At 52.4% G+C, this 13,061-nt stretch overlaps 1 protein-coding gene and 1 pseudogene across 1 annotated transcript; both read right to left on the bottom strand.

The window, feature by feature from the left end:
• Positions 1-640: 640 nt before the first annotated feature.
• Positions 641-9,620, bottom strand: LOC127339248 (wall-associated receptor kinase 5-like; annotated as a pseudogene).
• Positions 9,578-12,858, bottom strand: LOC139830069 (uncharacterized). The gene is made up of 4 exons (XM_071827185.1): positions 12,009-12,858; positions 10,617-10,948; positions 10,298-10,539; positions 9,578-9,587 (listed from the first exon to the last, which is right to left on the bottom strand). The coding sequence occupies exons 1-4, from the start codon at positions 12,856-12,858 to the stop codon at positions 9,578-9,580; spliced, it is 1,434 nt and encodes a 477-aa protein (XP_071683286.1).
• Positions 12,859-13,061: the final 203 nt, after the last annotated feature.

The following is a 13,061-nucleotide window of genomic DNA, read 5'->3' as shown; positions in this document are numbered from 1 at the left end:
AAAAAAGGAGAAAAATGATCTCTTCAACTTTAAGGATTGTATGTATGCATGTCTTCCCTTAGACTGGGTAGAATCTATTGATTAAGCAAGACAATTTTACAATCTATGTAATCGAGTAAAATTATATATTAATGGCAATGCCCTCTGGCAATCCTGTTTTTATAAGTGCCTTGCAAGCACCAATGACATCGGCACGCCACACCATACCTTCCTAGTTTTGATTAAATGTATGGTGATGAAACTACTGTTAAGGAGAATGTATTGCATGTACATTGACCTGCCATAGTCAAAGTAGAGATCTTTGGTTGCCGCTAGGATATCTTTGTTTCACTTGGTATTTGTTTCAGTTCTCTAGGGCATGAGAGAACATCGGGTGCAAAAGGTGAAGGTAGAGATGATGATATTAAAGGACTATGGTATTATTATTTTTACCAGAAATCTTTGATGTTCATGTTTGTTCTTGTTGGTACATTGTATTTTATTTGGAAAATTAATGAACTCATCTTATTTCCCCATTACAATGTGCAGGACTATGAAGAAAATTAAATAAATGTCGCATGGAAACCTAGGGGATCGAGGTTCGAGGGTTAACAATGAGTGTGACAATGAGCGTTTACACTATAACAAAGAACAACAGAAAGAAAGAAAGATAAAGGCTTCCACAGGAGCATTTTCAGAAATATATAATGCACCTGCTTCGTCTACTATTTTTACGAATACCAAATATAATGTAGTACTCCCACCAATCTAAAATACTTGTCCAATGCATACAAAAATTCAAAAAACAAATAAGCCATCACAAATAATTCAGTTGAACTCATGCACGACTAAAGTAAATTACCGACGATGCCTTGATGACAACATTAATTCCTCTTCCGTACTGCCATCACAAATAATTCAGTTGAACTCATGCACGACAAAAGTAAATTACCGAGGATGCCTTGATGACAACATGAATTCCTCTTCCATACTGTATTGTCTGCTTGATTCCTTCCTTTCTAGGAGAACCACAGTCGTTGGAGAGTTTGTTGCAATACCATCTGCAGCGACCACATTATCTAAAACATGTTCCTTAGAGTATTTAAGACCTTCCAGTGTTAACTCCACATTTCGCATGGTTGGACGACCCTCTCCTGTTAATTTCACGCACGCTACCGCAAGGGCAGCAACTTCTTCCACTTCTTTGCCTCCCTCATCCTTGACTTGTGGATCTAGCAGCTGAGAGAAATTGCCTTCTCTAAACAAGGTAGCAAAATGCGTAACAAGGCCATCACCTTGAGAAGATAAATATGAGAATGGCTTTTTCCTAGTTAACAATTCTAGAAGCATGACACCGAAGCTGTAAACATCACTTTTCTCTGTGAGCCTTCCTGTGCAAAAGTACAGAGGATCCAAATATCCTCTTGTTCCTTGAACCATTGTTGTCATACCTGATTTATCCACCGGAATATACCTTGATGCTCCGAAGTCTGCTACCTTTGTGGTTAGAGTATCATCCAAAAGTATATTAGCGGACTTGATATCTCTATGGATGATAGGTATTGATACAATCGTGTGAAGATAGGCTAGCGATCTAGCTGTCTCGGTTGCTATTCGTAGCCTATCATTCCATGGCAACGACTTCTGTTCAGCGATGTGCAGATGATCGTAAAGGGTTCCATTGGATATGAACTCGTAGATCAGCATTGGGACTTCTGTTTCGAGGCAACAACCGTAGAGTTTTACAATATTTCTGTGTGATTGATTTGTGATAATATAGCAACCTCATTTATAAATTCGTCAATCTCTTTTTGAATCACCTTCTTTGGTTTCTTGATGGCTACAACATGGAGGTCCGATAAAATCCCCTTATAGACGGTGCCGTGTCCCCCACCACCAAGCTCACGAGCTTTGTCAAAATTATTCGTTGCCTTCTTTATCTCTTCCAAGGTTATAATCATTCTCTCTGCAATGTCAGCTCTTTGAGAAACTAATTGTTGCAGCAATCGCCCACGGTTCTGCTCAAAGAACTTCAGCTTCAACATCTTTGTTCTTCGGTGTCTAAACTTTTGTGTAAAGAAGAACACAGTGAGCATCAAAAGTACAACGCCTGACCCACTACCAACTCCTATTCCGATGGTTAAACCTGAAAATGTGTATGCACTGTTTATACATAGGTCATAGGTGGAGTGGCAAACTTCTGTAGCACAACAACGTTTAATGCCGTAGTTCTGGATGTGAATCATATAGTAATTTCATTCCATATATAGCACATTAAATATGAAATATAGGATAGTGTACAGATGAAATCCTGAGAGTAAGCTTGAAAGGACGTACAATCTAACTATTATATTAAGCAATCATTGTTAATAAAACATAATTTGTTGACCAAGTTTGTTACTGACGTCCAGTCCAAAGAAATAGTATGTGTATATACTCGCTCGGTTTCAAAATGTCTTCCCTCATTCTGCGACGAAGCTTTGACCAACAATATAGACTTTATGTGACATAAAAATCATGTCGTTAATTAGATGCATATTTCAAAGCACTTATAATTTTTCTGTTATGGTTTTGTATCACAAAAGTTTTGTTCTAACAGTGTAACTGTGGTCAAAGACGTGTCCTAACAGAGCCTAATACATGAGGTATTTCGGAATATTGAAGGTCTCCGTGGCTTTACATGTGGATAATTGAGAATAAATATTTTTCGAAAACAAACGAACTTATAAAACAAGGAAACACACATTTATATTGCAACTAATCTTCATCCACTATTGGCCTTTGGGTCCAATTAAAGCTAACAACATAATTTGTGCATCCTAGGATGCCCCAATAAGAATATACTCTCACCGCTCGAAATTAATTGCGGGGTCATGCTAGAAGTAAACAACGGCCGGGTAGAGTGCGCGTCGATTAATTCAGACCAGAGGTAGTATTTACTATATATGAAAGAGTTTTTATTAGGTTTATGGTGGGCATAAAACCCAATCCCGAATAGCCTGAACCTTTAATCGGGTGGCAGTTCAAAAGAGCTGAAATTAGTTCAAGTAATTCGAGTTATAAGTTATAGTATCCGATCTTTCCCAACTATCCAAAATAGGGAGTAAATTACAAGAAACTATCACAATTGGCCTACCATTGTGAGTCACTACCACTTCTGATAATCTTTTCAAGTCAGTACCGTCTCTCATGCATGGAGTAACGAATTGCGGAAATCATTGATAGACAGTGTATTAGTCGCTGCGACCACACTAGCAGAGCTGAAGTGGACAAGCCGTTTAGGCATGGACTGGTCGACGTGGGGCCTGCCCTACCATCTTCGTTTCCCCTCTTTTTTTCCTCTCTCTCTCTCTCTCTCCTCTTGTCTCTTTCCAGTAGACAAGGGCACCCCATCGGCATTAGAGCATCCCGACTCGTTGGCGCTCCCCACGCCCAAATCCGGCGAAATTTTCGTCCGGATTGGAGGAAGATTTGGCGTGGGGAGGAGTAGTTTCCCAGCCGCGTGCCCAGGCGAAGACGACGATGCGAGTTTGAAAAACGGAAACTTGACAAACTTCGGCTAAATTCGGGCGAATATAGACTAAATTTAATGATATTTAGACTAAAACGGGCGGAGTTCATACATAGAGGCCGAATTCGACTATATTTCGAATTCGGCTAGGGGAATTCAAATGCTAATTCTAAAACACGGCACTCTACATGCCCAAACGGCGGTAGAACACCGTGTAGTCGTCGCCGCCGTCGTCGGAGCCGTCGTCCTCGACCTTCGGCACCTTCGGCGGCGCGGCCTGGCGGCTGCTGCCCTGGCCGGCGTCTCCCCACCCCGAGGATGGCTTGTACCATTCGTCGTCCGAGGACTCGAGGTCGACGACGGGGACAACGACGCCGGATGGAGGTGTCGCAGGACGGCGGTAGCGCGCGGCGTCGTCGGCGGCGGTTGGAGCGGCGCGGGCGGCGCGGGCGGCGAGTCGGCGTGCGGTGGCCAGGTCCAGCAGCCGCCGCTGCTGCTCCTCCTCCTCGCGCTCCCAGTCTTGCCTGGACCACGCAAGGGCGGCGTCCTCGGGGAGGGCGTTGTCGGCGGGCACCAGGTCGTTGAGCGACCTGGCGATCGCCTCCGCCACGGCGGCGTCCTCCGCGCGCTTCGCCTCCTCCTCGGCGAGCCTGTTTGCGGCGGTGGCCGCGGCGTCCTCCTTTTTCGGCGCCTTCCTCTTCCGCCCAGGCTGGGAGGGTTGGTCGCGGATGACGAGGGCGCCGCTGCTGCGCCCTCTGGTCGGCGGCGGAGACGCCGGCTCCTTCTTGACGCGCACCGGCGTCGAAGGCGACGTCGCCTCCTCCCTCTTCACCGGCGCGAAGGATGACCTCGGCGCCGATCCGGAAGACGACGAACTGGCAGCCATGCGCCGTGGCTGCCAGACGTTTCCCCGGCGGCGGCTCGCCGATGCCCTCGATGGAGGGGGCATCGTGAGCACCGGGTAGTTTCCGCCCTCGATGTGCGCGAGGACGTTCGCCAACGTCCTTTCCGGCGCGCTCCACCAACGTCGGCGGCCCGCGGCGTTGTTGCGCGGAGGCGGAGGCGGCGGGCCGTCGTAGGAGGCGAGCTCCCGCTCCCACTGCCGCAGGAAGTACGAGTTCCACGCCGTGTAGTTGTCGGGGTGGTGGCGTGGCTTGGCGCGTTCCTCGTCCGTCAAGGTCATCCGCGCCTCCTCGATGGCGACGTCGAGGGCGTGGCCCCGAGGCGGCGGCGGGATTGGTACGCCGCCAGCACTAAGCCGCCACCCGCCGCCGGGAGGCCTCATGTCCGGCGGGCAGGGGTACCCCGCCTGGTGGAGGAGGTGCCCCTCCCACGCGTGGAGCGACCGGCGGGGGAAGCCGTTGTTGGCTGCGCCGTCGTCGTCGTAGAACGCCATCGGGAGAGTAGAGGGAGAGTGGAGGGAGAGTGGAGCACGGGGTACGCCTCGCGGCGAGCGGACCGGCGTATATAGGCGCGGCTGGCGCGGGTGATTAATGACGCGTGGAATGCGACGCGTCCGCGGCGAGCTGACCGGCGGCAGCCTTTAGTGCGCGCGGAAGACGATGCGTGCGCGGAAGACGACGACATTAACTCGCCGCGTGGCCGGCGAATGCAGACCGGCGGCAGGCTTTTACAGCGCGCGGAAGACGATGCGATGAGGACGACGATCGGTTTCTCTCGCCGACAAGTTGGGGCCACCAGACGCGCGGGAAGTTTCCTCGGTGTTTCCCGCGCTTTCCTTTCGTCCGGACTCCCCGAGCGCTCCCCGGGGGGCCGGGGATGGCGTGGGATCGCCGGATGAATTTAGGCCCAAATCCGGACGAAAACGAGAAACCGGGGGCGCAACTGGGCTAAATTACGCCGTCCGGATGGAAAAAACGTCGTTCGGGGGCCTCGTCGGGGAGACGAGTGGAGATGCTCTTAGGATCACCTAGAGGAACAACATGCCGGTAGAACGTCACGCGTGGGATGCTGCTCTCGCGGGCGACGTACGTGGGGCGCCTAGTGGAGCACGGCGTCCGAGACGACGGCCACCATGCCTGATGTGCATGCTGAGAGCACATAGGACTTGTCCTCCTTACTCATAGAAATCAGCTATCTGTGTGCTGAGAGCACTTAGGACATGTTATCTGTTGGGACAGAATTTGTTCCTCCATATATGTTTGATGCATATGTTTCATTTTATGATAGAGCAACGATCCGTGGAGTTGCATGAGTGGTGCTGAAGTTTACATCTTATTTCACTGCGTATTTTCAGATCACGTTTAAGTGTGTTAATTTTCCAACAAAAACTGCATGATAATTAATGTTAATTTTAGATTTTAATTATTGCCCCAAGTATAAAAATAAAAAACACCTATATGGAAGTGAATGTTAATTTTGGTTTCCTATTTTTCACCTTCTTTTCCGTAGATGGATAGCAAGTTAAAAAAAAGTATATTGAGAACTAAGTTAGTTCTTGGTAGATACCCATATGCTCGGAGCTTAATATATGCATTAAAATGCAGACGGGTACGTGCGTACAAGCGAGAGTAATAAGGGGCGCGTTTGGTTGCCTGCATGCGCCTTGGCTCGCATCGGGCCAACAATTTTTTGTCCGTTTGGTTGTCTGGGCCGAGCCGTGTTCTTGCAAGAACCGGTTCTTAAAGCAGTGTCGGACCAGGCCCTGGAGGAACGCCCGGTTCGGCAGTTTCCAGCAATGCAGGCAAATCTCCACGCCCGCTGATGCAAAAGAGAATCTTCGGCGCACTGGCGGAGACGAGAATGGAGATGGCGGGAGCTGCAGCGCGCATTGGCGAAAAGCGAAAGGGGGGCGAAGGATTCTGTCACCTCCCGCCGCGACCCATGGCCTATTTCTACCCCCTCCTCCACTGTCCCCCAAAATTTCGAGCTCCTCCCCCCGTCGCCAAGCAGGTAATTAAGAGGCGCACGTATCTTCGGTCAGCGACAGTTGCAGCGGCGGCGGCGAGCACATCTGTGCTGCTTCATCTACTTCCTTGTCCAGCGCATCTTCACCTCCGGCGATGACTGTAAGCCATCCCTTATCCCGGTACCGCGGTAATGTTTAGATATGGGTTAGGAGTAGTCAGATCTTGTCTAGGGTTTAGTCTTGTAGCAGGGGTTAGTTCGGATTGTGGTGAGCTATCATGATCTTGCTAGGGTTCGATATTTCCGGTTGCTACTTTGTCCCAAATGTGCCCACCTGCCAATCTGCCAGGATCTTGCTAGGGTTTGTGGTATTCACCGTTGCAATGAACTGTTTGTCTGACTTAGGATGATTGTTGGTATGGTTTGTGCTATTCACATGTCTTTGTTTCCAAGTAGATTCACGTTATATGTACTACGATTTGTGTAGGACTCCTTCTGTGATGACTTTAGCCAGGAGCTTGTGTGCGTTGGGGACTTTCAGATCCCTTCGCAAGTTCTCGATTCACAGACCTCCTATGACTCCAAGGTGGCGGTCACCCCTCTGCATGTGTCTGACCTGGTGGCTCGGGTAGCGGCAGAGGTCGTGGCTAGGTTGGCCACCACAAAGAAGATCAAGAACCGCAGGGAAGCGGAGAGGACCTTGAAGACCGGATAGGAAAGTAATGCCACCATGAAATGGCTTCCATTCATGTCCACCTTCGTGTTGGAGAAGATGTGCGGCTTGATCCAGAGCGGAGTGAGAACTGACAAAGGATTGAAGGAAGTCCATCTCAATTCTATGGAGAAGGGCCTTTTTACCACTGTGGTGTGTCCATCTGCTCCACTCAGGTGTACAACCACCTGAGGAAGTGGAGGCAGAGGTGGCTCACCATTAGCAGGCTCCGCGATCTAAGCGGTGCTCAGTGGTGCGAGGATACCAAATGCATCGTCTTTGAGGGTGAGCACTACCGCGGGCATATAGAGGTGAGCACCTCACTAACTGAGTCCACCTCACTAACTCTTTTCATCAGCCACGAGCAGAACTAACATCATTGTCTCTTCGTGTCGTAGGATCACCCAAAGGACGCAGAGTTCTTGAATGTGTCCATGCCAACTACGACGAGATGCATACCATCTTCTCCTTCGGCCTCTCCATCGGCAAGTACGCCATGGGATCCAGTGAGCCCCTTGGCTCGGCTGCAGCAAATCCTGCACCTGAGGATGCTGAAACCCAGGAGTCCGACACGGTCAACCTCGATGCTAAGAAGGCCGCTGATGTGCCTGAGAAGGTGACCGCCGGCAAGAGGAAGAGAGGCGTCTTTGCCGCCGATGAGCTGGTGGCCTTCACCAACATGAATGTTGTTGTGAAGGATGTCGCACAGGCCACCAGGGACAACAAGCCCACGGACATGCACCCTGACCTGTACAATGCGGTCATGGACATGCTTGGCTTCGCCGAGAATGATCTCGTGGCCGCCCTCAGCCACCTCGTCGACCACAAGGCCCAGGGTTCCAGTTTCATCAGCATGATTGAGCCACACCGCGTTCTCTGGCTGAGGAACTACCTTGGCAAGTACCACTCCAAGGTGTAGTGGTGCGCCCTTGAGGGGGTAGTTCAGGGATGCATGCATGGAGCTGGTGATGATGATGATGATGATGATGATGATGTAAATTCTGGCAGTAGCTAGGATGAAAAACATTTGATGGCCCCCTTTTGTAAGTATTATGAGGTGGTATATACTAACCCCTCAGGTGATGGTGAACTTGCGGTGCTAGGATGACACCCACTTTTGTTGTGGTGGTAGGATGACACCACTGTAGTGTAGGATGAACTTGTGATCCACTTTTGGAATGATCATGCATGCCCCTGTTAGTTTATCATTTGTTGTCCACTTGTGTTGTTCTATTGCTTTTTTCTGAATTGCTTCATGGTTGTGATTGATAACTTCTTCTTATGCCATGCTAGTGGTATGTGGTGTTCCGCGGACGGGTTCGGGGAATCTACAGCTCATGGAGAGTTTGTCAAGATCAGGTCAATGGCTACTCCAACAACAACTACTGAGCGTATGAAGCATTGGAGGAGGCACAACAAGAGTACCTCACCTTCCTGAAAGAGGAGCTCCTGGAAGATCAGGCCATCGATGAGGCAGTGCCATTAGCACAGCTACCGCCGGAGGAAGTACATGATCTACAAGGAGCACCGCCAGAGGTACGTCCCAGCCGGGTGAAAGATTACATCATCGCCTTCCTCATCGTGGTGATCGTGAGGATCTTGTTCTTCTCAGTGACGTGGTCTCTGATCGTATGTAAGATGCTATGGCATGGTAATCTCATCCTATTTGAATTGTGGTTAGGATATGAAACTATGATTTGAGCAACCAAACATCAGATTCATGTTTCCTGCGTGCAAGTTAGGCTAAAAACGGGCAACCAAACGATGGGACCTGGGTTCCTTCTCCAGCGCGCAAAAGGTCGCACAGACTACCAAACGACCCGGCTTTCATGGCCATGACCCGTTCACGACGCGCAAGTAAGTCCATCTCACTGGCGTAGGCATGCAGGAATCGGTGTAGGCAACCAAACACACCCAAGGTAGCTAGCTACATGTACGTGTGCGTAAGCTAGCTCTGGACTCCAATCATATAGACAGATGTATATATTTCCAATCACCTGTGATGGACTGGACACAACCACCGGGTAGGGTGTGGTTGCCGTGAGTCCCTGGCGGGCACCGGCAGTCGAACGTTCCTTGCAGGTTCGTGCATTTGCCGAAGCACCCGTATTCATCTGGTTGCTCGCACTCGTCCACATCTAGAGACAAAGTACTACGTATATTAGTAAGTTGAATTTGATTGATACGAATTTGCTTGGTTAGATCACAAGAAAGTCTAACATATATCTGCAAGAGCAAGTCTAATACTCCCTCCGATCCCTTAGTTACCACTAATATAGATGTATCTAGATATATTTTAGTTCTAGATACATTCATACTAGTAGCAAGTAATATGAATTAGAGGGAATATATATATATATATATACATGGAATAAATTAAGGATATCAAGCTAACAGAACCTTTGCATCCACCGGTGACGTAGGGATTTCCGTCGTGGCCAAACCAGCACTGGCAGATGTATCCCTCTCCCATATTTACGCAGACGGCGTGCTTGCTCTTGCAGAGGCTACGTGCCACTTCCCCGGAACAATTAATGGCATCCGAGTAAGTATTAGAGCATCCCCACTCGTTTGGGCTCCCCACGCCCAAATCCGGACGAAACTACCTCCGGATTGGACGAAATTAAGGCGTGGGGAGTACCGTATTTCCAGTCGTCCACTCGGAGTTCGGCGGATAGAGTTTAAATTCAAACAAACCGCCGTCCCGCCCTACAAGTACGGCCAGATGATCGGCAAAAGGAGCAAAAGGATCAGCCACAGATCGGCGATCGGAGGGAAATTACACGGAAACAGGCTCGTCGGCAGTCCTGGCCGGCACGGCTTCGTCCGACGGACCAGTTTCCTGACACGTCGTGGCCGAAGCGGCTGCGGCGGCGGATGATGAACCAGCGGCAGTGGACGTCGAAGCAGCCGCAGTCGACGAGGTAGATGGTGAGGCAGACGAGGTAGGAGCCGGCGGAGACGACGAAGGACTGGCCGGAGTGGCTCGGAGGATGTCGTTGCGGTGGCCCTGGTACCAATTCCTCGTCTCCTCGTCCATCAGTTCCATGTCGCCGCCGCCCATGAGGAACGCCAAGTCTGTGTTCCTCTTCTTCGCCGCCGCCGTCGTCTTCAGCAGGGCGATCCGGACGCCTTGGTTGGCGAGCATCTCCCGCCACCTGCCGTCGAACTTGTCGTTCCTCCCGTCGGCGTGCGTCCTCAAGTCGGCCCAGCACTTGTCGATCGACGCCTGCATCCTGTCGGCGGGATTGCCCGTCTTTTTGAGCTCTTTGAGCTTCTTCGCCGAGTTCAGGCGCCCTTCCGCCGCGCTTGCCGCCGGAGCGTCGGGGTTGTACTGCTCGGTCTTGCTCTTCGAGAGGGTCGTGCGGACTTCCTTCCACTTCTCGCAGTTCTCGAGGCGGGCGTAGACGTTGAGGAACTTAAACTGCAGGCCGGTGTCGTCCGTGTACATGTCCAAAGCTCGGCGCAGCTGGGGAAAAAAGAACACGGCGATACGGGTCAGCTAACGACGATGTACCTCGGTGATGCAGGGTCGACGGAGCATACCTTTTGCTCCAAGTCGTGGCCGCTGATCGGCCGTTTCTCGCACTCCTCCTGTATGCCGTGCCATTTGCTGCACGCCGTCTGCATGAGCCCCCAATGGGTGGCCATTGCCTTGTCTCCCCGGAACACGTTCATGTTCGTCTTCTTGAAGTAGGGATCGACGAGTTTGCGCTCCTCGTACGCCTGCTTCACTCGAAGCCAATATGTGTCGAACGACTGATTGGCCCCGATTATGCCGTTCGTGGACACGGTCATCCAAGCTTCGGCGCGGACCGCCTCTTCCGTCGGGGTCCATTTGTTACGCGGTTCGGCGGCGGCGAGTCCTTCTTCCTCTTCTTCTTCCCCTTCGACAGGTTGGCGGCGGATTGAGTTGGCTCTTCTTCTTCCTCGCCTTCTTCTTCGACGGCTTGGCTTCCGTCGGCAACATCCTCCCGATGCTCGTTGCGCGCCGCCACAGCTGCCGTCGCCCTCGTCTCCTCTTGCGTGAAGAACCCCGGGCACGCAGCGGCGGCGGTCATGAAGAACCCCGGGCTCGCAGCGGCGGCGGTGGTGCCGGAGGTGATCATCTCGTGGATCTCCTCTTCGTTCGGCGCCGCCATCGCACCGAACGTGAGCGGCCCTCGTCGCAGGGCCGGCGAGGTGCCCTCGAACAGGCCGCCGCCGCCGACGTCAACCTCGGGCGGCGACGGTGTGGGCTTGGACGGTTGGACGTAGGCGCCCTCTTGGAACACGGCAGTCGGCGACGGCGAGTACAGCGAAGGCGAGAAGGAAGACGGGGAACTTGTTGTACCTTGCGTCGGCCATTGGCCGGGCAACATGCCGCCGCTATAGGCCATGCTGATCAGCCTCGCTTGTTCCTCCTGGGCCGCCTCCGCCGACCTCTTGGCGGCGGCTCTTTTCACCCTCTCCGCCCTGGCGCTTGTTTCCACGTCGCGCCGTTGCTCGTCCGCCGCCCACTCGGCGTTCGACATGCCCGGCGGCTTCGTCTTCTTCGCCCGCATCTTCCTCGCCGGCGCCTTCGGCGGCATTGTGGTGGACGAGAAGACGAGGAGGAGAGTGGTGGTGGACGAGAAGACGCCGCCAGGAACTGGAGCTGGAAGACGAGGAGATTGGGGGATTTCGGCGGGAGAGAATGGGGATATGCAAGCAAATTGGAGGGAATGGGGATATGCAAGCAAATTGGAGGGAAAATCGACAGGATTTGGTTTTCCAGTCGCCGACTACACGGGTCCACACGCCGTTTCGCGCCAAAATCTTTCGTCCGGAGTCCCCGAGCGCGCCCCGGGGGGCCGGGGGTGGCGTGGGCTCGCCGGATGGATTAAGGGCCAAATCCGGACGAAAACGAGAAACCGGGGGCGCGACTGAGCCGAATTTCGCCGTCCGGATGGAAAAAACGTCGCTCGGGGGCCTCGTCGGGGGGACGAGTGGAGATGCTCTTAGCTTGCGCCATCCCTTGTTTGACCATCCAGCGTAGAACAATGGGCACCTCCAGAGCAGCAGCAGTCGACGGACGATGAGTCGGATCCGTGAACAATCTAGTGACCACCGGCTGATCGAACCACCCCTCCTCCGCGACGAACACGTACGTGGGCAGCGTGGCCATGCCCACAGAGTGGCTCACGTTGATCCATCCGAACTGCAGCCCCCCGGGCACAACGTCGGTGTAGATGGGCGCCTGGCAGCACCCGGTGCCGGAGCAGGACTTGCCGCTGACTCCGCCCCCGAAGGAGGGCCCGAATTGTTTGCAGAAGGAGGCGCAGCCGCTGATGATGTCGCCGCCGGTGCCCTCCACGAGCAGAGCCGCGAGCGCGTTGCACCCCGTAAGGACGAGCTCGTTGTCGCGAGAGAGCGTGTAGGGCGACCCTACTCCACCCGTGAGATTGGGGCCGAAGCTGACGTTCAGGCCGTCTTGGGAAGAGGCGGCGTTTATGATGCCGCCGCTGCGGACGACGCGCACGGTGCTGCTCCAGAGGCTGATCTCGGTCACCCGGAAGGTGCCGTCGTCGCCGAGAAGCAACCGCGGAGGATGGCTTCTTCGGTCGCAGGTGAGGTTGAACCATGGCGAGTGGTAGCACCTTACCGGGCCGATGCCGAACGGGTACGGCACGGCCACATCACCGCAGCTGGTGTCGCAGTTGGGCATCCCTATAGTCTCCGGTGCGGCTGCTCCGGCGCAGAACGGCAGCGAGCGCGTCAACACCAGTGCTATTACTACCGCCGGGAGGGAGATGATTATTTGCTCCATTGACCAATCAAGCCTAGCTGCTGCTATCGGTCCCCTCGTGTTTATATGCTACATATGTGGGGTACGTACTATACGGTTGCGTGTCTTTGGCCGGCAACAACAAAGTCAGACGAATCTAAATATTTCCCCTATAATATTTGGTAGTAGCTAATATCTTTCACTTGTATAACTACTATATTAAAGGTGAACAAACATCTTTTTTG

This window comes from Lolium perenne, chromosome 3 (genome assembly GCF_019359855.2).
Source record: "Lolium perenne isolate Kyuss_39 chromosome 3, Kyuss_2.0, whole genome shotgun sequence".
Classification (NCBI taxonomy): Eukaryota; Viridiplantae; Streptophyta; class Magnoliopsida; order Poales; family Poaceae; genus Lolium; species Lolium perenne.
The sequence above is the reverse complement of the archived record's forward strand: the minus strand, read 5'-3'. Positions and strand labels throughout refer to the sequence as shown.

Coding starts and splice junctions, on each gene's coding strand:
- LOC139830069 (XM_071827185.1), bottom strand. CDS start 12,858: ATGGAGCAAATAATCATCTCCCTCCCGGCGGTAGTAATAGCACTGGTG. Junction 10,949..12,008: donor CGACGAGGCCCCCGAGCGAC/GTTTTTTCCATC, acceptor AAGGGGAAGAAG/AAGAGGAAGAAGGACTCGCC. Junction 10,540..10,616: donor GCCACGACTTGGAGCAAAAG/GTATGCTCCGTC, acceptor TTTTTTCCCCAG/CTGCGCCGAGCTTTGGACAT.